The 24,621-nt window shown below is 36.7% G+C and overlaps 1 protein-coding gene across 5 annotated transcripts in view; it reads right to left on the bottom strand.

Moving 5' to 3' along the window:
* HACE1 (HECT domain and ankyrin repeat containing E3 ubiquitin protein ligase 1) overlaps nucleotides 1-24,621 on the bottom strand; it is a 119,078-nt gene that overhangs the window by 42,641 nt on the left and 51,816 nt on the right. For all 5 annotated transcript variants that reach the window (XM_010856682.1, XM_010856684.1, XM_010856687.1 and 2 more), the window contains 4 exons: nucleotides 17,397-17,547; nucleotides 9,617-9,951; nucleotides 1,511-1,579; nucleotides 1,180-1,267 (listed from right to left, as the gene is read on the bottom strand). In XM_010856682.1, coding sequence (XP_010854984.1) covers nucleotides 1,180-1,267; nucleotides 1,511-1,579; nucleotides 9,617-9,951; nucleotides 17,397-17,547 — 643 coding nt within the window. The remainder of the gene's footprint in view (nucleotides 1-1,179; nucleotides 1,268-1,510; nucleotides 1,580-9,616; nucleotides 9,952-17,396; nucleotides 17,548-24,621) is intronic.

Raw genomic sequence — 24,621 nt, 5'->3', positions numbered from 1 at the left:
CGAAGTCGCTCAGTCGTGTCCAACTCTTAGCGACCCCATGGACTGCAGCCTACCAGGCTCCTCCATCCATGGGATTTTCCAGGCAAGAGTACTGGAGTGGGTTGCCATTGCTTTCTCCGAGTGGCTCCTGACAGTCTAGCAGATGAAAATTCTTCAATCTGGCAATCATGATTCCATGTAGTATAACCCTAATCTACTCTCATTCCTCACCTACACAAAATTCCTGCTTTAACCAACTTTTCCATCTACACGCCCTGACCCATATCTTGGCTAGAATGTTCATCTTCCCCATTTATTCCTATCAAAAATTTGCATGTTTTTCAAAGTCTAGATTAAAATCCACCTCGTCTTTAAAATCTCCCTTGACTACAGCAGCCAAACACAAGCCCTTCCTCCCTCAAACTCCTGAAGAACTAGGTAAAACTGTGATACTACAATTACAGTATTTTACAGGTATATTTATTATCTCCCCTGCTAGGCTGAATTAAGATCCCTTTGGAGATAGAACATATGCTTTTGATCTCCAAAACAATTACCACTTATTGAATATATATACCAGTCACTATTTAAAACATATTCTTCACAACAGCAGTTTTATGAAGTTAAAGAATCATTATCTCTGTTTTTGTAAAAGAAGATCTCAAGGCTCAAGAATATTAGAAAGATGCCCAAAGTCACATAGCTGGCAAGTAGCAAAATGAGCTTTTCCCAAGCACGTCTCATAAAAATGAGATATACGGAATGAACCCTTGGGAAGGAAAGCTCTCAGGTCAAATAAGTTTGGAGGGTTAACAAAGTTAAACCACTGTATTTACCAAAGGGCTTCCAAAGCCTTTAGTAAACTGCTGATATGCTTTATAAATCCCCAACAAGGCATTTGTTATATTTTCCAAATGTATTTGGGGATAAAATCCCCAAGAACCACTGGCCTTACAGGATTAGTGTTCCATTTCAGGAATGTGACAAGGTGCTATCTTTGCACACAGTAGGCACTCAATACACATTTCTTAAATTTACACCTCATACAAAAGTAACACATTAGGGTAATGCCATATACTAAAGAATAAGGTAATGTCACTTCACTTACAGTAGGTGGTCTCTAGTAATTACTGAATAGTATTCAAATTAAAAACTTAATTTTCCTTAGACAGGCTAAAGAGAGATTTTAAAAAGCACTACCTGTGCCTTTATGATATGCATGAATCTTGACATCAATTCAGGACATTCGAGAAGGAAGTGAAAGTGGTCAAATATAATCTTGGGATTCCTAAAAGAAAAACATGCGCTGCTTGTATAAATGGGAAGGATGAGTAGCATTAAGTGACATATAAATTTAGATACACAGATATTGAAATAGAATAAAAATACATATTAACCCACACCTACTATACTTGTACTTGTCAATGAACATTTTTTAGATAATAATAGAAGTAATATTTTTTCTGTTGAGATAAAAACTGTAAGAAAGAAAAAGTTACAAGAGCAGTCCATTAAACCAAGAAAGTTTTACCTGTTAACAAAGCATTTTAAAACTTCATCATGTTTGCAGACAAATTCAATGAAACGGGGCGAAGTCATTCTGTGAAGGGTAAAAAACAATCAGAACACATAGACAAAAGTTGATGATATGGTAAATTTGACTATGTATTGGATTTGACTGGCTTCTAATCAAAAAAGAAAATGGGGATTGGATTTTCTTTATAGACTCTGAGGCATGCCTAGTCAATTTATAATGTGAAATATATAACTATACACACACACTCATATAGATAATAAAATAATTTTTCATTAACATGATATAAAGTGACTTTTTAAAAACCTCGAAGTTTTAAGTATCTCTGTTGCCAACATAAATGATCCTATACAAAGTAACACTCACCATCCTACATGTTAATAACACATATGGATGTTTAAAACTCAAATATTCTGTATTAATTCCAGATCAGTTCAATGAGTATCCTGAAGATTAGAATAGAACCAAAACAGCATTGTATTTTTTATTTCTGCTATTACAAAGAAATTATAGCTTTTCTTCATCAGAAACTGGGTTTTCTCTGCTTTGTAATGCAAGTGCCTGACTTAAGGCTTGGTTGGTGAGGCATCCACTTCAAAGACGGCTATCTTGAATAAACACAATGCCAGCCCCACAACTAGATAAAGTGCCAGAATGCCTCCCACTGAGGCTCCTGTGTTTAGAGATTCTGGTTAACTTTGATAACTGACCATTTGGATCACCTGACTTTTACTCTTCTCATACTTTATATTCCCACTTGTATGTTTTAAATTCACCAATAAAAAGTGAGTCCTCAAAACCTTTCCCAGGTGGCGGTAGTGGTAAAGAACCCGCCTGCCAATGCATGAGATACAAGAGACGTGGGTTTGATCCCTGGGTTGGAAGATCCCCTGGAGAAGGGCATGGCAACCCACTCCATTATTCTTGGGATTCCCTGGACAAAGATTTGAAAAATAAAAAATAATCAGAATATTACATGATGACCATATAATTAAAGAGAAACAGAGTGTCTTGGGATGTAATTCATTTATGTCACTATAGGGCCTGACAGCTCAGCTGGTAAAGAATCCGCATGCAATGCAGGAGACCATGGCTTGATTCCTAGGTTGGGAAGATCCACTGGAGAAGGGATAGGCTACCCATTCCAGTATTCTGGTGGCTCAGCTGGTAAAGAATCCGCCTGCAATATGGGAGACCCAAGTTCGATCCCTGGGTTGGGAAGATCCCCTGGAGAAGGGAATGGCTACCCACCCCAGTCTTCTGGCCTGAAGAAAACTATATAATCCATGGGGTCACAAAGAGCCGGACACGACTGAGTGACTTTCATTTTTCAAAATCCAAGTGCCCCTCCACCCTCAACCCCAGGCTTATATGCATATTTTCTCACTCCCTCTACAATAACCTCGCTGTGTGACCCCACGTGTGCCATGTAATTTCCAGGTCCTAGAAGTAATAAATCTTTCTCCCCTCAAAGGTTCCCAATGGTTATTGCTGAAGGACATCTGTAATCATAGTAAGAATCAAGGATTAGTCCAGCCACAACACTGGTTATTGATAGGTGGAGACTGGCACATAAAACGGTTGGCATAATCAGCAGGACTGCATGATTACCACTGCAGTAAATCAAGGGAAATGCCTGTTAGCTGCAGCCTGCTTACTATCACTTAACTCAGGTGAGTAACACCATCTGGGAAAAGAGTACCACTTGCTGAGGGTCTGACTTGCTGCGACGTGCTTTTACATAGTGCCCATCATGTGTTGCCTAAGGCATCCACCCCAAAAGGTTATGGATGCCATAATCCAACAATCTCAGAGAAGTGTGATCAAGGCCGTATGGTCTAATGAGATGATGAGACCACTAATGATAAAGACCTTAACTGACTATTAATGTGTGTGCTGCTGCTGCTGCTAAGTTGCTTCAGTCGTATCCGACTCTGTGCGACCCCATAGACAGCAGCCCACCAGACTCCCCCATCCCTGGGATTCTCCAGGCAAGAACACTGGAGTGGGCTGCCATTACCTTCTCCGAAAAAATGAATGGACAAATAAAAAAATTCTAAACCTCTGATGCCAGTGCCTCCTAGGAACCCTGAGGAGGTACACTAGCTCTCTGATAAACACAAAACCTCCTGGCCGCTTCCTGGGCATTATTCAATGTCATGCATGCTAATATGCTAAAATTGTATATTACATTTCAGATGCCTGGGAGCTTTTCCCAAGAGCCTGAGCATATGATGCTAATATAGGCAGACCACCATTCTGGAATGCTCCCTTGGGACACCCTGGAAAGGAAAGCAGCCACCTACAAAGGGGCTCACAGTGTTGTCATCTAAAATTTTCCAGGAACAACACGTAAGATTAAGGTAAAAGAAAAAAAAAAAAAAAAAAAACAAGAAGTAGAAACAGAAATCAAAAACTACTCCTTAACTGACAGAAGATAAGATGGTTGGATGGCATCATTGACACAACAGACATGAGTCTGAGCAAAGTCTGGGAAATAGTGAAGGACAGGGAAGCCTGGCGTGTTGCAGTCCATGGGGTGGCAAAGAGTTGGACAAGATTGAGCGACTGAACAAAAACAATAGTCTAATACAGATCCTGACCCACTTTCCACTTTCTCCTGCACAAGGCAGAACTAGGAAACATGCCTCATGAGGCTTCCCTGCTGCCAAATCAAAAGCTGACAGGGTTATCAACGCTGTGAGTGAGGAAAGAAAGGGACACGAGAAGGCAAAAGGCCCCTGGACCCACCAATATTCATTACCAGGGCACTGCCTCCCCTCACTTGGGTATTTAATGCCTGACCCCATGCCAACTTTTCCATCATAGTGATCACTGCTAAGGCTCACTGTGAATGGAAAATATTAAGATGAGGTCCATCCCCTGCTGTGCAAAATTGGCATGATCCAATGGATTCATCATGTCCATGACCAAAGTGACCAAACTGCCTCTTCATTTTTAACCCTGGAAAAGCCCCATTTGACCCTGAGTCCAGAGAATTATTTTTACAGGACACTCACCCTAAGTACAAGGTAGCCCTACTACCTTTTGCTGGGATACGAAAACCATCCAAAAGGCACTAAAAATCCTAAGAGGAAATTTATATTCTTCCTCTGTCCCTGAAGATGTAAGTCTCATCATGTCTTTGAAACATAAATATCCAAGAAGGTAACTAAAATTCTGCCCACAATCACCAGAGACTGAAGGAAAAAGTGGGAGGGAAAGAGGCCTTTTTAAAATATAAACTGTTGTAAAATCTCTCTTACTGAAAATCTAGTCCACACCCTCCTGAAGATAACTTGCCAAAGACAAATACAAATCTTAGAAGTCTCCACAAATCCTAGTAAAAAGCTCTAGTCAGGAGCAGGTAACCTTAACTTGTTCCATCTGCCAGACACAATCTGGACTCAAAGGTAAACTATAAAATAGTAAGTTGTATACTGTTGCACCTGATTCACAGGGAAAATTTTGGAATGGAAACTATAGGGTGGTTCTGTCTGGCTGCATGTTTCTGTATGCCTATAGATATACATTACATGCAAGTGACTTTTTTTCTCTATCTCTGGATAGTATTGACAAAATTAATTTGTAAAAAAAGCTGTATTTAATTGGCTTAAAAATAAATACTATGAATTAAGTATTCTGAAACTCAGTAATACATAAACTAATCCAACATTTTTCAATTCCATGTGATCTGGGATAATCTTCTACAAATAAAAGGTAGTTTAAGTTTGTTAGTTCAATTAAAAGTCATGTCTCAAATTTATCAATATCAGATATAATATAGACATACAGCTTTTATTCTACTTGGGTTTACTATTCAAATAAGTTCATGTTATCTAGGTTACAAAATTTGTCAGTAAGAAAAATTACTTGGGATGATGACCAATTTTGCCTAATGTCTCATGAGACTTTCATGAGTAATCTAAACATAATTGTTAAGAATAAGTGATTTAAAGAGATGTAAGTAGAATAAGAGTTTAGGTGAATTTTCAGCAATAGTTTTGTTGTTGTTGTTCAGTCGCTCAGTCACGTCCAACTCTTTGCAACCCCATGGACTACAGAACATCAGGCCTCCCTTCACCATCTTCCGGAGCCTGCTCAAACTCATGTCCATCAAGCCGGTGATGCCATCCAACCATCTCATCCTCTGTGGTCCCCTTCTCCTCCTGCCTTCAATCTTTCCCAGCATCAGGGTCTTTTCCAATGATTCAATTCTTCACATCAGGTGGTCAAAGTATTGGAGCTTCAGCATCAGTCCTTCCAATGAATATTCAGGACTGAGTTCTCTTACAATTGACTGGTTTGATCTCCCTGCAGTCCAAGGGACTCTCAAGAGTCTTTTCCAACACTACAGATCAAAAGCATCAATCCTTCAGCACTCAGCCTTCTTTATGGTCCAACTCTCACATCCATACGTATTTTATGGAATGTCTTCTTAAAAATAGTTTCCCGAATCTCTTTGGTGAAACTTCAGAGTTCTGCTAAGTTAAATGATGGAAAATTTATTGACTATCTGGGTCATTTCCAAATAAGGTAAAACACTAATACTGAATATCAGTTTATCCACTTTGAGCTTTTCATTACAGAGGGGCTAATGATAAATTTGGTTCTCCTTGGTAAACATGTCTTGTACCACACTGAAAAATTATACTATAAGGAAGCATGTGCTTCTAGAAATTATCAACTTATTCATAAATTTGTTAATACAAAGAATTCTGATATAGCAGGCAGTTTACAGTTGCTTGCTTCTCAGTTTTCACTAGAAAGTAAAGTTTCTAAGGGTTAAGAATTCTGATTAATATATTCAATTTAAACTAGTGAAAATAACAGAGGAACTGTCTCTGAATGCAAGGAAAGTAGGATGTGTTTTGGAATAAGAAAGGTGTTGATATTCAGTCGCTAAGTCCTGTCCAACTCTTTGCAACCCCATGGAATGCAGCATGCCATGCTTCCCTGTCCTTCACAGGGAAGGGAAGTTTGCTCAAACTCGTGTCCATTGAGTCGGTGATGTCATCCAACCATCTCGTCCTATCACCCCCTTGTTAAGAAAATTTTAAGTAATTTTGTCCTAAAGTAAAGCTGGTTATTTCAGAAGAGGAAAGAAGGAAATAAAGAACAAATGATATAGGAAAGACAGGAAGGTGGAAAGATACAGAATGAAATGATTTTACCTGTACTGGCAGGCTGTCTTTTTTCCCCAACAAGCTTTATTATCAATGATATGTTTATGCAATTTTTTTCATCTGCTAAAAGGACAGTTTTCCTGCAGTGTTTGTCTGCTGCTGATAGAGAAAGAAACTGTAAAAAGTTTTCCTTTACCCTCTAAGTAATCTGGCTAGAAAAGCAAAGATTTTGTATTTTAGCAAAATAATTTCCTGTATTTCATGCTGTCTTTAAGTGATTAAGTGAAACTCGCTCAGTCATATCCAACTCTTTGTGACCCCATCGACTGTAGCCCACAGGCCCCTCTGTCCATGGAATTCTCCAGGCAAGAATACTGGAATGGGTGCCACTTCCTTCTCCAGGGGATCTTTCTAACCCAGAGTTTGAACCCGGGTCTCCTGCAGTACAGGTGGACTCCTTACCATCTGAGTCACCAGGGAAGTCCCATGCTATCTTAATCGGGTATTTGATTACTTAAGAAAAATGAGTCTTCTCAATAGGAAGAGTTAAGATTTGCTCACAACAACGTAAGTATATGCATTTGCCTTTGAAATCATCTGTCACTTTGGTTAGGTAGATAATTATTATTTCATAAAGATCTGTGATCCGATTTAGTCAAGTGTCTAAAATCTTTTTCATATTTTTAAACAAACTTCCCCAAATCAAATTCTAAACGAAGTCTTTTTGACCTAGAAGTAACTTTTGGATTTTTCAAAAGGCCCCTGGAACATCTCAAAAGATATGTTTTCTCTCCTTATAAAAAGAGACATTAAACTAATTAGGCTTATCTGATACATTAAACGTCAGATAAGAAATAATGCTAAACCTTCTTTATCAATATCCTTATTTGGATATGTATTATTAACATAAGTTTTCCAGAAATAACACGAAATTTCCTAAAACTCTGATATGTAATATTATTCATCATAATTCCAGCTATCATCTTAAAATGTTGTGTGTCACAGAAATAACCAAATTCCCCTGTCAACTGCATTACAATGAACTCTCATCATATCTTCAACCACTGGCATTTTTCAAGTCTTTTCCCAATTACAGCCAGTTATTATTTTACTCTGATGCTTTTGCAAAGGTGCTTCATCTTTAAGGAGATTCATGGAAAGGACTCTGACAAATACAAGTTTCTGATAATTTTCACATCCTACCACTGAACAGGGTAAGCATTTATAGAACTCTAAGGGAAAAACAGATTCATAACACTGTTAACCAAAGATCAATATCAAGAATTATATAGGACTTAATGAATTCATGAAGGATGATCACAATTTTTATGAATTTTTGTTTGAAACACTGCTACTTCTTCAATATTTTGCTTTTCAGACTTACAGAAACTTCTCCTTCTACACTAGCAATAACTCAACAATTTGGTAAAGCATACCTCTGTGAACAAACATGAAACAACTACTTTTTCTCCTAACCTGATCCCTCCAGAATTTGGAAACTCTCTGGGTATCCTTATTTTCACGGCAATATAGCAACTTGCATAAGTTCAGTAAAAATCTGTTCTCCTTGTTAACACGACACAATTGAAAACACCGGTTATACTGCCAAAGCTTTGACTGGAATGTCTCCCTTTGACAGAAGAATGTATAGACTCTGATATGACCAGACAACTTTAGGGAACTAAGGGTGTTAATTTTATGAAGCCAATAAAACTGTGGAAAAATCAACCTGGTACCTTGCTTACAGGGTTCCTGGCAGAGTTACCAGGTAAGTAAGGAAGGTCACTTCCTGGCAGGCCCAGAAACTTCAAGATATTTTGGGGACCTCAAGAAGAGAGGAATTCACCTAAATCTATAGGCACTGCAGGCAAAATGTGATGGTGAGTCCTTGGCTTGGCTTCTTAGCCTCTAGAGGCTTTTAAACGTTCAATCTGAGATTCCTTATGAAAAGTTCTGGCAAAACAGACAAAAAGGAGCCTAAATGACCAATCACTATTCTTCCTCCACTATATAAATAACCAGGTCAAGTTTAACAAAACTCAATTTACTGTGCAAACATACTAGTCTTACTTTGATTATCTCTGATAGGAATGAGGGCAACAGTAAAGAGAAAAATTACATTTCAATGGAAAATTACAGTACACCCTTGTAGATATCAGATTCTAGTCCTCTTAACTGTCTTTGAGGTTTTTTCCCTACCTGTAAACTGGACTGGATACTGAATTTTCATTTCCTCCAACATCTAGCTAAAATTCTCCAAATTAATGTTTCCAATTTTTCTCCCACCCTTCTTACTTGGAATCACTGAGAACTAAAACTGCTCCTTTTCCAAATTCATATAAGACAGATTAGGACAACTTGATGTAAAATTCAGAGAAGTAACCACAACAGCTCATATATGGATAAACTTCGTGCCTATTGCTAGATGGGCCACTCAGGAAAATCACCAGATACATTCAAACTACAAACCAGGATAATCTATCAGATGGCCTCCACTTTGTCCACTTCAAAGATGACTATCTCCAATAAACACAATGCCAAATCCACAACTAGATAAAGAGCCACCCCTCATCTCCAAGCTCCTTTGTTTCAGAGATCTTGATTGATTTTGATAACTGACGGTTTGAGCCACTTGTGTTTTCTCATGCTTTAAATTCCCACTCTCAATGTTTCAAATTCAGCAATAAAGAGTGAGCTTTTGAAACCCCAGGCCTCTACCTTAAACTCCAATAAAAACAGAACCCCAAGCCCTCAAGCTTTTTTTCTACTGGCAACCTTGCTGTGTGGCCCCAGGTGTGTCATGCAATTTCCAGGTCCTGTAAGTAATAAACCTTTTTTTTTTTTTTCAAAGTTTCCTGATAGTTATTGCTGAAGGGTGTCTTGCAATCATAATAAGAACCACAAGGGCTGCTCCAGCCACAACACTGGTTACTGACAGGCAGAGATCAGCACACAAAATAAGCAGAAACTTTCTTACCCTGGAGGCATCTGACAAGAACAGCACATGTAAAAAGCTTGAATGACAGCACTTAGCCGGTTAGCTGTCATAGAAATAACATCCTGACAGTCTGCACTGGCTTCCTGTTTCCCTCCAAGCGCATCTGGTTTAGATTCCCCTGTGCCAGTGGACAGATTTTCATAGCTCCCAGGTCCTGGAGGTTCAAATGGAGGAATGGAAGTACCATCTTGATCTTGGCCTTTTTGTTTCAGCAAAATAGAAGTGATATCCGTTGAGTCCTTTTTGTTTTTCATCAATTCTGTAGCTATTAAAACTAGCCATTCATCTAATGAGTGCCAAAGCAATTCAAGAGGCTAAGAAAAAAAGAAAAGTGTTTTTTTTTTTTAAATCATCATTCTTAAACTGCAGGAAAAAAAAGAAACCCACTAAGACAAATATTATAAGAGAGAATATTTACTCTAGATACTTCTATTTTCCCAAGTTTATGTGACTGCAATGCCTAAAGATAAGTAACAAAAATATAAATGTCATATAATTACTTCATTTATGGCAAAAGCTGATTTTGCATTTATTTATTCCTTGGAATAAAAAAAAAGAAAACTACACTCTAACAAAAAAATTTATAAGCAATCTTCCTTCTTTTAAAATTTTTCAATTATTTAGTTTCAAAACCATAATTACTTTTATGAGTACAATTCCCTAAAATCTTTACTGTATTAATGTGTCAACTGTTTTTAATTATGCTGCTTTTCAATTTAAAAAATAAGTATTCATAAAGAACTTAATAAACAACTTGGTTTACTGCCTTTTTCTTTACACGTAATCTCCGAGATTTTGAAAATTTATGACAAGAAATTTTAGATATCACAGCATTTACAAGTACACATACACACAGAGGCATACCCAATCACACACAACTCATCTCTAATAATAGTAATTATCAAATATTGGCTAGCAAATCCGGAATTCAAAGTAAAGATTAACAGCTTAATGAAAAAGAAAATGGGAATAAACAGTTTATTATTTCTACACTATGTAAAATATTCCATTTGAGAATAATGAAATGTTTTTGTAAATTAACAGCAAATGAAAATTTATCTTTAAAATACCATGTGATCACAAATGCTACAACAGGACTAAGGACTGGAGAAGATGAAATACATACATTATCTCTAGTAAATAGTAGTTTTTAACAGAAGGAGAAATATAAATGCCCAACTATTATTAAAAGACATGCTACTAGGGATCTAATGTACAGCATGGTCACTATTAGTTATCAACACTGTATTGTACAATTAAAAGTTGCTATGAGAGTAAAGCTTTAATGTTCTCAGCACAACAAGAGCAACAAAGTAGTGACTATGTGAGGTGAAGGACGTGTTAACTAACCTTACTGGAGTAAAGATTTTGCAATACATACTTGTATCAAATTATCACACTATACCTTGAAGTTACTCAACATTTTATATAACAATTATAGCTCAATAAAACTCGGAGGAAAAAAAGACCTGCTAGAACACTTTAAGACCCAAATAAAAATGAACAGTGAAGGCACGGGAGGGCAGGGGAGATAGCAGTTGGTCTTCCATTCCCACATGATTCTCAATATTCCTAATGAGAGTGCTAAACTGTCTTTCTACAAATGAATATAAAAATTAATCTTACTTTTTGATTCTTATATGATCACAGAATGCTACAAACTAGACATCTGCTTCTGAAAGACCCACCCTTAACTATTTCAAGTAAAAGATTCTTATTTTTTAAAGGCCAGTATTGTAAAGAGATTACACAGCCATATTTAGAACTTTCTAAAGTTCTGTTCTGCCAAGAAATTCTTTCTAGTTATTATCTAATAAATCCCACTACTATTACCTTCAGACTATCTTCAGATTTCCAGAACATTCTCTTTTTGAGACTATTCTACTTATTGAATCTGCAAACACTTAAATCACCCCTAAGTTTTCACTTAAATATTAAACCAAAAAGAAGGAAAAAACCCTTCCACCATCAACAAAAAAACAGTTCATTCATTCAACATATATTTAATTAATACAGCCTAGGTAAACAGGTTCACAAAGTGAGAAGCTAATTTCTGATAAACATTTTCTGAAGTTGAAATGAGCACGCTTCTCTCCCACAAACAAGGCTTTTCCAAGGTTAGGCACAGGAGTTGGGTGCCTAACTTCTTAAAGGATGGCTAAACTGCTTAAAAGAAGGACAAGAAGCACTAGCAGTCATCAACATTGACATGATACCTTCACTGAAAATGTCTTAATTTTAATCATGACCCAGGTTTGGGTCTATAGTTTCTCTTCATGAGAAAAACGTTAGCCCTGCTATAAAACATGAAAAAGAACTTTTTATGTCAGCAAAACTATTTTAGCTTTACATCAAAAAAATAAACGCCCTCTAAAGAAAGAACAGGTGGTGATGAAAAACTGCTTCAAACAAAAGGAATAAATGGCCTCTAAGTGAGAGCTGACAAAACTCAGAAAATCCCCACACTGGATGGAGATGAAGGCTAAGGCAGGAAGCAATACCTACTGCTCACGTGCGGATGAGAGCACTGAGCCTGAACTGCAACCATCCTATTCCCAAAAGCTGACAACCTGCAAAAATTAAAGGTGAAGTCTGAATAATTCCAGAAATAATATCCAAAAAAGCTGATCTGTGTAAAAATGACAGTGACAAGAACGATACTGAGAAAAGCTAGAAAGAATTTTCAATAAAGTAGCACAGCTAAGAATTAAAAGAGAATGAGGAAAAAAAGCAGAGAAATAGTCAGTTATCTTAGGCCTTTCTTTAATTTCTCTTTTTCTCACTGTATATTTCCTCCTTCATATGTACACTAAAAAGAAATCTCAACCTTAAAGCATTTTTACCTAGGGAGTTGTCCCTTTGAAAACTTCTTCAGAAGATCTATTCCTCAATAACAAAAAGAATACTGTGAAAATAACTTTAAAACTGGAGTAGCAGTCACAGACAAAAAAGATTAAAATAAATTTTAAAAATTAAAAATAAATAATTGCAAACCATATCTATTCATAAATAATACTGATAAAAAACACTAGATACATAGAACCATACATATCCAATGTTACAGAAAAATGAGTAATGGCTATAGAAAATATTAGGCTTCTTGGCACTATGAAAATAATACTTCATTTCTTATTACTGAGTTGATTTTCACCACAGAACTATATTCTACCTATAACATCAATAATTTGACAATCATACATGATTTTCAAAACATTTCAAATTAACAAGTCAAAGCTGTAACATAAAAATCCCAAACTTGTTGGACAATTTAACAATCTTCACTATCCATGTGCCAAATTAGATACAAGTTTGACAGGGAAGCATTATTAACTTAAATTCATCAACAGTATTTTGAAATTCTGTTAGTCTATTCTCACTTCATAATGTCAAATGCCATAATCCGAAAGATAAGATCTTAAAAGTTTCTCAATCTTTCTTGGCTTCCAAATTTCTCCAATTATAATTCTATGAAACCATTAATAGTCACAGTTTACTACTCACAAAAAAAGACCGTATCAGGATTCAAGAAGCCTAAACTGTCTTCCTCATGCTCACCCTGCTTCGATAACCAGAACTACCTTCTCCTTCAGATGTTTCAAAGTTTGCAAGGCTCTGGATAAAAATCTCTTAACACTGAAAGAATGGCTAAGTGTTAAGATTAACTTAAAGTACTTCTAAGATAAATCAGAAAACTAGTAACAGGATGTTAAACAATTTCACCTACTAAAAACACATGGCCTATAAACCCACTCATTCTTAATGGAAAACCCATTAGCTAATCCCAGCAATAAAGTGACATGTTAGAGTACCTAGTTAATGAAACAGAAACTAGGGAGCAACTGCTACCTTAGACAAAATGTGGTAAAAATTAAAATGGTATTTCCAATCTTACATTGTAGCAACTCAGCAGATGGTTCAGATTTTTATAACTTCAATCATCCCACAACGAACAGAAGACATTAAATACATGGATCACAATGTAGTTTCTATTTTTTATCTTTATAACTGGGAGGGAAGATCATTTTGCCATCCTCCAAAGAGTCCACACAATTAATTCATAAAATTAGATAGAAAGAAATTAATTCCTTAAGAGCAACACTTGCTAATGTTTAAAAAAAAAAAAATTGATTGAGTTTTGTACAAAAATGTTTTACCAAAGTGAAAGGTCAAAATTTAAGAGAAAATAAGTGGTCAGAAACAAAAGCAATTGTCAATGACACAGAAAAAAAATTCCTCAAGAAGAGAAATAAAGACACTAACAAATGAAATAAAATATAAGTAAAGAACTTTATATTAGGTTGATGAAAATGTAATTGTGATTTTGGACCATGAATTTTAAATCATTATCAGATCAGATCAGATCAGATCAGTCGCTCAATCGTGTCCGACTCTTTGCGACCCCATGAATCGCAGCACCCCAGGCCTCCCTGTCCATCACCAACTCCCGGAGTTCACTCAGACTCACGTCCATCGAGTCAGTGATGCCATCCAGCCATCTCATCCTCTGTCGTCCTCTTCTCCTCCTGCCCCCAATCCTTCCCAGCATCAGAGTCTTTTCCAATGAGTCAACTCTTTGCATGAGGTGGCCAAAGAACTGGAGTTTCAGCTTTAGCATCATTCCTTCCAAAGAAATCCCAGGGCTGATCTCCTTCAGAATGGACTGGTTGGATCTCCTTGCAGTCCAAGGGACTCTCAAGAGTCTTCTCCAACACCACAGTTCAAAAGCATCAATTCTTCGGCACTCAGCCTTCTTCACAGTCCAACTCTCACATCCATACATGACCACAGGAAAAACTATAGCCTTGACTAGACAAATCTTTGTTGGCAAAGTAATGTCTCTGCTTTTGAATACGCTATCTAGGTTGGTCATAACTTTCCTTCCAAGGAGTAAGCATCTTTTAATTTCATGGCTGCAGTCACCATCTGCAGTGATTTTGGAGCCCAGAAAAATAAAGTCTGACACTGTTTCCACCGTTTCCCCATCTATTTCCCATGAAGTGGTGGGACTGGATACCATGATCTTCGTTTTCTGAATGTTGAGCTTCAAGCCAACTTTTTCACTCTCCACTTTCACTTTCATCAAGAGGCTTTTGAGTTCCTCTTCACTTTCTGCCATAAGGGTGGTGTCATCTGCATATCTGAGGTTATTGATATTTCTCCCGGCAATCTTGATTACAGCTTGTGTTTCTTCCAGTCCAGCGTTGCTCATGATGTACTCTGCATATAAGTTAAATAAACAGGGTGACAACATACAGCCTTGACGAACTCCTTTTCCTACTAGGCTCAAACACATCTTTATTAATCAAAATATGAACCACTACAATCAGCACATTTTTGCCAACGAGAAATAAGTTTTTTTATTCCTGTAGTGTAAAAACCCATGCTTCAGGTTTGGATGAACTCTTGAAAAATATTTTCTGTCTCCAGCTGGTTGTGGAAGTGTTTTCCCTACAAAAGTTGTTGAGATGCTTCAAGTGGCAGTCGGCTGGCGAGAGGTCAGGTGAACACAGCAGATGAGGTAAAACTTCATAGCCCAAAAGTGTTGGCTGTGCAACGTGTGGTCGGGCACTGTCATGGAGAGAACTGGAACCATTCTATTGACCAATACCGGTTGCAGGCATTGCAGCTTTTGGTGGATCTCGTCGATTTGCTGAGCATATTTCTCAGATGTAATGGTTTCACCAGTATTCATAAAGCTGTAGTGGATCAGACCAGCAGCAGACTACCAAACAGTGACCATGACTTTTTTTTGGTGCAAATTTCTCTTGGGAAGTACTTTGGAGCTTCTTCTCGGTCCAACCACTGAGCTGATCATCGTGGGTTGCCATATAAAATCCATTTTTCATCACATGTCATAATTAGATCAAGAAATGGTTCATTGCTATTGCATAGAATAAAAGAAGACAACACTTCAAAACGACGATTTTTTTGATTTTTGGTCAGCTCATAAGGCACCCACTTGTTGAGCTCTTTCATCTTTACAATTTGCTTCAAATGACGAATGACTATAGAATGGCTGACATTGAGTCCTTTGGCAATTTTTTGTGTAGTTTTAAGTGGATCAGCTTTGATGACTGCTCTCAATTGGTCGTTGTCAACTTCTGATGACCAATCACTACACTCCTCATCTTCAAGACTCTCATCTCCTTTGCAAAACTTCTTGAACCACCACTGCACTGTACATTCATTAGCAGTTCCTGGGCTAAATGTATGGTTGATGTTACAAGTTGTCTCTGCTGCTTTGTAACCCATTTTGAACTCAAATTTTAAAAATTGCTTGAATTTACTTTTTGTTTAACATAATTTCTATAGTCTAAAATAAACAGCAAGTAATGTCATAAGCAAAAAAACACAAAGCAAGAAATGTGCATTACAATCATCTATAACATAACCACATTTATTTAAGAAACTATTCCAGTACCATATGGCAAAGTGTAACCATTTAAAACCACAATTACTTTTGCACCAAACTAATACATTATTATATACTTCATTGATATTAACAATGAAAACAGAGTCTGGATTTCATAAGAGAAATGCTAAAATAAACAATGATATCTTTTTCTACTATGTTTTATCTGTACTGACTGGCTGGGTAGAAAAATAATATTTAAATCAAGTACCAAATGCCTATAAAGAGGTTACTTACTAGCACATAATTATTTTCTGATATCATTAGCAAAAGGTGGCAAATTAAAATCATAACAAAACAAAGACAATAATAAATATAATCTATACTCAGTTTGTCTAAAGTGACTGTATCTATATTTGGTTTGATTGTTTACCCATCATTACAGATGAATAGAAGAACAAGTAGAAAAATCAATCGGGTAGATTCAGTAACTAACAGCATGAGTCATATTAGAAACACATTAAGAACAACTTCTTGTAATGTGAATGTCTGAGCAGTAAAACTCACTTAAAACAGCACTAACAAAACAGATCAATAATTCAGATTCAAATTTTACAAAGACAGGAAATTATCACTTCTAACCAGTATTAAAGAAAGTGGTACACTGAAAAGCTAAAATCTGACTTACAAGATGCACAACTTCCTTCTTCCAGGAGATGGCACAATGAGGGAAAAAAAGGAAGGGGAAAAAGACACAGACAGAGCTGACGCAATACAAAATACATTAAGAAAATATCTCAATGTTTCTTAACTTGAAGTTATCCCAGGAATTGCTAGTAAACCCAATAAATTAAAGTAAACTTACTTTAAAAAAACATACACACACACACACACACACAACATACAAGATAATAAAACCTAAATAAAAACTGGATGTTTTCTCTCTTTCTGAATGAGAAATATTTTTTTAAAAATTGTGATGGCTACATTTAAGACCTATAATCCGATTTTTTTCAGTTCAGTTCAGTTCAGTCGCTTAGTCATGTCATGTCCGACTCTTTGCGACCCCATGAATTGCAGCATGCCAGGTCTCCCTGTCCATCACCAACTCCCAGAGTTTTTTTTAAGTAGATTTAATTAGATTTAAACATTAAATATCATTACTCTTAGAATAAAAGACCAGTGGAATTAAAATTTCACTTGTAGGAAAAACATAGAAAGCTCACCAACTGACTTGCTGCTGATTAGACAGAAGAAAGGAGAAAGGTCTTAGTTTAAAAAGTGTCAGTCACAGGTATAAACCAAAGTTACATCCTGTTCAAGAGGTTTCTGATTAATGAATGTTCGCTTTGTCAAATTCATCTCTTTTACATATATCTTCCTAACAACATCATATACTTTTCTGACCTTGAACACCTGGCTCCTTGGAGTTTTATTCCCATTGTAGCCCATATCAATTCCATTACTGGGAGAGGATGGACCAATTCGAAAGACATGACAAAATATCCTCACAATCCTTAAAAGGCTCTTCATTTGAGCATCGTAATTACTAGATATGCTGAAAATAAAAATTAAAATATGAACAGATTAGGTGGAGTAAAACAAATTCATCTTAAAAATACTTATTTTAAAACATTTTTATTACGCTTACCATCTGTTTGATAATTTAATGAGTAAAATTTCTTTCCTATCATGATATGGGATGGAATGTTTTGTTTACCAGAAAGTTAGCAAATACACATTATTTGGATTGTATATAAATGAGTTATTAGCTTTTAAGCAACTAGACTATACCAATGATCAAAGTATAAAATATGAAGAAAATCACCACTTAATTTATAAATTAAGCTGATTCTTTAGAACTCTTGAGAACATTTCACTGAGAACCAATAACAGAAATGCTGATTATAATATTAGGCCAACCTACAAGTCAATGGTAGAGGCTGAACTTTGTTATTCTGTCCATAACCCCATTTTCCCTAGCCCATCCCAGAATAGAAACCAAATGTTCACAAACAGAACATATACAAATTTTACTATCTGTGTCAGGGTGGTTCTCTATATAATGGGTTGTCTAATGACTATACATAAAAGAAATATATCCTACTATGAAAAAGGCTGATAAAAGTAATTCTAATCAAAAAGCCCTCTAAAATCCCATAGTGCCTGGAAATTATTCATCATCATTATGGATAGCAATCATTACTCTTCCACTGAGAAAATGAGGAAGTTCGACTAAAAGTGTATGGAATCTAACAACTGATCTTAAAAAAAAAAAAGCTGTCATTGTTGTTCAGGGGGTGGTTTTATTTTGAAACCTTCAACATAAGTTATCTTGTATTATAATGGTACACAAAAGCAGAGTAAAAAGCTGCATAAACATTTGGGCAGAATGGTATGACTGCCTTTGTATAAATTTAATCATCAAAGCTTACCCTACCTTCCTCAGTTCATTAAAATCTTCCGTTATGATATTTTTGGGTATCCTCTAACACTGAAAACAATAATGATTAGTAATGAAGAAACCGCAAATCCCTATTCTAAGTATTATGATTTGATAAGTGAAAAATCAGAAGCTATTCTCTATTCTAATGACAACTGAACCAAAATTTCATGACATTTTAATTTCAACATTCATGCTGTTTCCTCATTCTAAAAATTATTAAAAATAATAAATAAAAATTAACTATCAGTTACAAGTGTTAGTAAAATATAACAGCTACTGCCGTCCATATTGTATTTGACTAGGATAGCTACAACACATTAGCAAAACTTTTTGTTTTAGTAACTGTGGATCTAATGTGCATAGAATCATTAGTTTAACTTGCATGGATTTTTACATATTTGCCTTTACAAAGTTGCTTTTAATTCTACAACGTAAGACTCTTGAGACTGACAAAAGAAAAAAGGAATTTGGTTTAAACTAATATTTCTTTCTTCTATTGTGTTGCAGCTATTGCAACGTGAGCTCCAATGACTCTCAAATTTTTCTATGAGAAAGATCTGAATTTAATTTTCCTCAGTGAAATTACCATATATATAAATATTTGCTATAAGTACCTGATCTAGAGAACTTCATGAGTTAATTTCAAGGTAAGTATTTTCTTATACAATGGAGTATGAATATCATCAATTATTAACATAGTTTAATAATAGTCATTATACACTCAGTGAGGACCAGCAGTGGGACAACTAGGGTACTGGGCATGCCATCCAGCTACACTGAGTGGCTAAAGGCACATCCCTGCTAGTCAGGGCCTGACAAAACGTAGTCCACTGGAGAAGAGAATGGCAAACCACTTCCGTATTCTTGCCTTGAGAAACCCATCAACAATATGAAAAGGCAAAAAGATGTGACACTGAAAGATGAACTCCCCAGGTCAGTAGGTATCCAATATACCACTGGGGAAGAGCAGAGAAATAGCTACAGAAAGAATGAAGAGGCTGAGCTACAGCGCAAATGACGCCCAGCTGTGGTTCTATCTGGCAGTGAAAGTAAAGTCCAATGCCATAAAGAACAATACTGCAAAGGAACCTGGAACATTAGGTCCATGAATCAAGGTAAATTGGATGTGGTCAAACAGGAGAGAGCAGGAGCAAACACTGACATCTTAAGAATCAGTGAACTAAAATGGATGAGAATGGGCAGATTTTACTCAAATAACCATTATATCTACTACTGTGAGCAAGAATCCCTTATAAAAATGGAGTAGTCCTCATAGTCAACAAAAGAGTCTGAAATGCAGTACTTGGTTGCACTCTCAAAAATGACAGAATGATCTCGGTTCATTTCCAACGCAAATCATTCAACCTCACAGTAACCCAAGTCTATGCCCCAACCACTGAAGAAGAAGCTAAAGAAGATGAAGCTGAAATATTCTATGAAGACCTACAAGATTTTCTAGAACACCCAAAAAAAGATGTCCTTGGCATCATAGGGAACTGGAAAGCAAAAGTAGCAAATTAAGAGATACCTAGAATAACAGGCTGGAGAAGGCAATGGCACCCCACTCCAGTACTCTTGCCTGGAAAATCCCATGGGCGGAGGAGCCTGGTAGGCTGCAATCCATGGGGCTGCTAAGAGTCGGACAGGACTGAGCAACTTCACTTTCACTTTTCACTTTCATGCATTGGAGAAGGAAGTGGCATCTCACTCCATTGTTCTTGCCTGGAGAATCCCAGGGACGGGGGAGACTGGTGGGCTGCCGTCTATGGGGTCGCACAGAGTCGGACACGACTGAAGTGACTTAGCAGAATAACAGGCAAGTTTCGCCTTGGAGTAAAACTCAGTAGTAGCCACAGAACTGGAAAAGGTCAGTTTTATTTTAATCCCAAAGAAAGGCAATGCAAAAGAATGTTCAAATTACCATACAATTTCACTCATTTCACATGCTAGGAAGGTAATGCTCAAAATCCTTCAAGCTGGGCTTCAGCGGTATGTGAACCAAGCATTCCCAGATGTACAAGCTGGATTTAAAAAAGGCAGAGGAACCAGAGATCAAATTGCCAACATCCACTAGATCATAGAAAACGCAAGGGAATTCCAAAAAAACTACTTCTACTTCTGCTTCACTGACTATGCTAAAGCCTTTGACTGTGTGGATCACAGGAATATTCTTAATGAGATGGGAATATGAGACCATATTACCTGCTTCCTGAGAAACCTGTATGAAGGACAAGAAGGAACTGTTAAAACCTGTTATGGAACAAAAGACTGATTCTAAATTGGGAAAGTACATCAAGGCTGTACATTGTCACCCTGTTTATTTAACTTACATGCAGAGTACATCATGAAAAATGTCAGGCTGGATGAATCACAAGTTGGAATCAAGATTTCTGGGAGAAATATCAACAACCTCAAATATGCAGATGATACCACTTTAATGGCAGAAAGTGAAGAGGAACTAAAGAGCCTCTTGATGAAGGTGAAAAAGAAGAATGAAAAAGCTGGCTTAAAACTCAATATTTAAAAGATGCAGATTATGGCATCTGGTCCCATCACTTCATGGCAAATAGATGGGGAAAATGTGGAAACTGTCAGATTTCATTCTCTTGGGCTCCAAAATCAATGCAGATGGTGATTGCAGCCACAAAATTAAAAAACACTTGCTCCATGGAAGAATAACTATGACAAATCTAGACAGTGTATTAAAAGGCAGAGATATCACTTTGCCGACAAAGGTCCATATAGCCAAAGCTATGGTTTTTCCATAAGTAATGTACAGATGTGAGAGTTGGACCGTAAAGAAGGCTGGGCACCAAAGAATTGATGCTTTCAAACTGTGGTGCTGAAGAAGACTCTTGAAAGTCCCTTGGAAAGCAAGGAGATCCAACCAGTCAATCTTAAAGGAAATAAAGCAAGAATATTCACTGGAAGGGCTGGTTCTGAAGCTGAATCTCCAGTACAGTGGCCTCGTGATGGGAAGAGCTGACTTACTGGAAAAGACCTTGCTTGGGAAAGACTTGCTGGGAAGAGTGAGGGCAAGAGAAGTAGGTGACAGAGGATGAGATGTTTGGATGGCATCACTGACTCAATGGACATGAGTTTGAGCAAACTAAGGGAGATAGCAAAAGACAAGGAAGCCTGGCATGCCGTAATTCATGGGGTTACAAAGAGTCGGACATGACTTAGCGACTGAACAACAACAACAAGAAATACTCTAAGATTATTAGACTATATGAATATTACTTTACCCAGTTTAAACTTCTTCCAAGTTAAGTCATCGATCTAAACAATGTCATTTTTCACTTTCCAACCTGTGAAATATCCTTCATATTATACAGAAAGATCATAGAATCCAAACTTCATCACAAACTGCTCCAGCTCATCATAAAATAATTTCTTCACAAGCCACCAGGTCTCAATATAAGAGTTAAAAAGTTAACTTAACTTTTTAATATTTAACTTTTTAAAAAGTTAATTTAACTTTTATATTGTAAACTTCCTAATTCAAAGCCCTGTCAACTTACTTACTTTTGGTTAATATAAGAGTATACTTTCAGTCAATGTCTTATTTAGCAAATAGCTGTGATTTCTCTTTTACATTTCTCTTTTACAAAGATAGCACACTGATAACTATCTTCACCTTCAATCATAAATATATAGGAAGCAAGATAACTCATTTAGTGAAATACAACACTATGTGCAAAAGGGCCCTCATTAAATATTTATCTTTAGCAAATATTCCTAATATCGGTTAGACAAAAGGCTATCCATTTTTCCCAAATTATGCTAAAGAACATCTCAATCATTGCTAATAATACATATTTGAATTATTTTAATTAAAATTTCATTTTAAATGGCCAAAATTATATCACATTGTGAGTTAAGAAACATACAATGATTCACAAATAAATGAACAAAATAAAGACAATCTGCAAAAAGTACCATTAAACTAACTGGCAGAGAGGGATGATTTGTATTTGAGGTCTTCTTAAGAAACTAACCTGGTAGCTGTTGAGAAAGTAGAAAAAATAAGTATTGTCTTCTGCCCCTCTCCCAACTTTCCTGGTATGAAGCTCCTAAAACTCTTACAATTTCCAAACTGATAAGTACACTAGGAGCATCTTTCATTCTCACATTGGGTCTTTGACCCCAGTTCCTGAAACAGAGTTCCTAAATCCCTTGGAACTTCTTGAGTGAAACCAGTATCTTCTGCTGTAATTAGGCAACTATTACTGGGTTTTTGGATGGGGGCTGGTCACTAGAAACACCAAGTAATGATTAGAAGCTTGGAATTTTAGCTTCAATCTCCATTCTCCAGAGGAGGGTAGGGGCTGCAAATGGAATTAATGATTAACACATCAATGTGATGAAACTTCCATTTAAAAAAAAACAAAAATATGGGGGGTTCAGCAAGCTTCCAAGCGTGCACACACATACACGTAATATAAGGGTGACGCACCCCAACTCTATGGCAACTCCTGTCTCTGGACCCTTTCAGACTTCATTCTATGTATCTATTCATCTAGTTGTTCATCTGTGTCCTTTATTATGGGCTTCCCAGGTGGCACTAGTGATAAAGAACCTTCCTGCCAACACAGGAGACATGGATTTGATCTCTGGGTTGGGAAGATCCCCTGGAGATGGTCACAGCATCCTTTAATAAAATGAAAAAAGTGAAAGTTGCTCAGCCATGTCCGACTCTTTGCAACCCCATGGACTGTACTATCCATGGAATTTTCCAGGCCAGAATACTGGAGTGGGTAGCCATTCCCTTCTCCAGGGGATCTTCCCAACCCAGGTCTCCTGCATCGCAGGCGGATTCTTTATCAGCTGAGCCACAAGGGAACTAGTTTAAAAAAAGTAAGTGTTTCCCTGAATTATGTGAGCTGTTCTAGAAATCCAAGTGGCAGGTGATCATGAAAACCTCTGATGTGCGTAGTCAGGTAACGGAAGTTGTGGGTAGTCTGGGGATCTACTATTTGCAACTGATATCTGAGGTGGGGGGCAGTCTCCTAGGACTGAGTCCTTAACCTATGGGATCTGATGCTTTCTTCAGGTAGACAGTGTCAGAATTGAGTTAAACTGTAGGACACCAGATAGTGTCCTAAGTGTCCTTCCAAAGAATTGCTTGGTGTCAGAAATAAAAATTCATACACTTGGTTTCTGAAATGTTGTGAAAAGTGGTAGTCTGTCAAACTAAAGGAGAAACACAGGAGGAGGACTAGTTTTGCCAAGACAGCACCAATACAACAAATTCTAACATAGTACGAATCAATTCTAACAGAGATGTTCACAGACCAAACTGGCCAAAATAATGGATTCCATACGACATCTGAAAGGTATCTTTGTAAGTGGTGAGGCAGTACAGTTTAGCAAAGCAGTTTTAGAACTTGTTCTGGCCATAGAACCCTTTTTCTTACCCTGTTTCCCCTGTTCCACTAATAACCCTATCATTTTTAAGAGCTAAATTGGAGCCCAGGATCTGCTCTTCATTAATTAGTAAGGATATAAGTCCTGGTTCTTCTAGCTAGCAAATCACTGAACTTCAATTTTCTTATATATAAAATGGAAATAATACCTACATCACAAAGCTACTGTGAGGTTTAAAGTAAATAATGTATTTGAATATTCCATAGCTTATTATAAGTTTCTTAGATATGTATTAAAGGTGAACATAGAACAAAAACAGAGAAACATAAAAATATAAAAGCTTCTGATTACTAGGAAGAGTGGAAAATAGGCCAAATACTTAAGCAGAAAAAACAAGTTTTCTAATGTAGGAAAACAGGATAAAGATATTATGAGGAATTTTAAAAAGAACTATCATTATCACCATCATCATCTCTACTATGTGCCAGACACGATGCTTGGTAGTATGCTCACAACATCTTAACATTTCATTCTCACAACAATTCATTAAGATATTTACTATCATTTTTCAACAAGGAAATTAAAAGTTGACTAGACTATAAATTAAACACAGGATGAGATTTTGTCTGTGTTAATCATGAGAAACGCTGGGCGGGAAGAAGCACAAGCTGGAATCGAGACTGCCGAAATATCAATAACCTCAAATATGCAGATGACGCCACCCTTATGGCAGAAAGTGAAGAACTAAAGAGCCTCTTGATGAAAGTGAAAGAGGAGAGTGAAAAAGTTGGCTTAAAGCTCAACATTCAGAAAACG

Source organism: Bison bison, unplaced genomic scaffold (assembly GCF_000754665.1).
Source record: "Bison bison bison isolate TAMUID 2011002044 unplaced genomic scaffold, Bison_UMD1.0 scf7180017864373, whole genome shotgun sequence".
NCBI classification, from domain to species: domain Eukaryota; kingdom Metazoa; phylum Chordata; class Mammalia; order Artiodactyla; family Bovidae; genus Bison; species Bison bison.
This window is presented reverse-complemented; position numbering and strand designations above follow the sequence as displayed.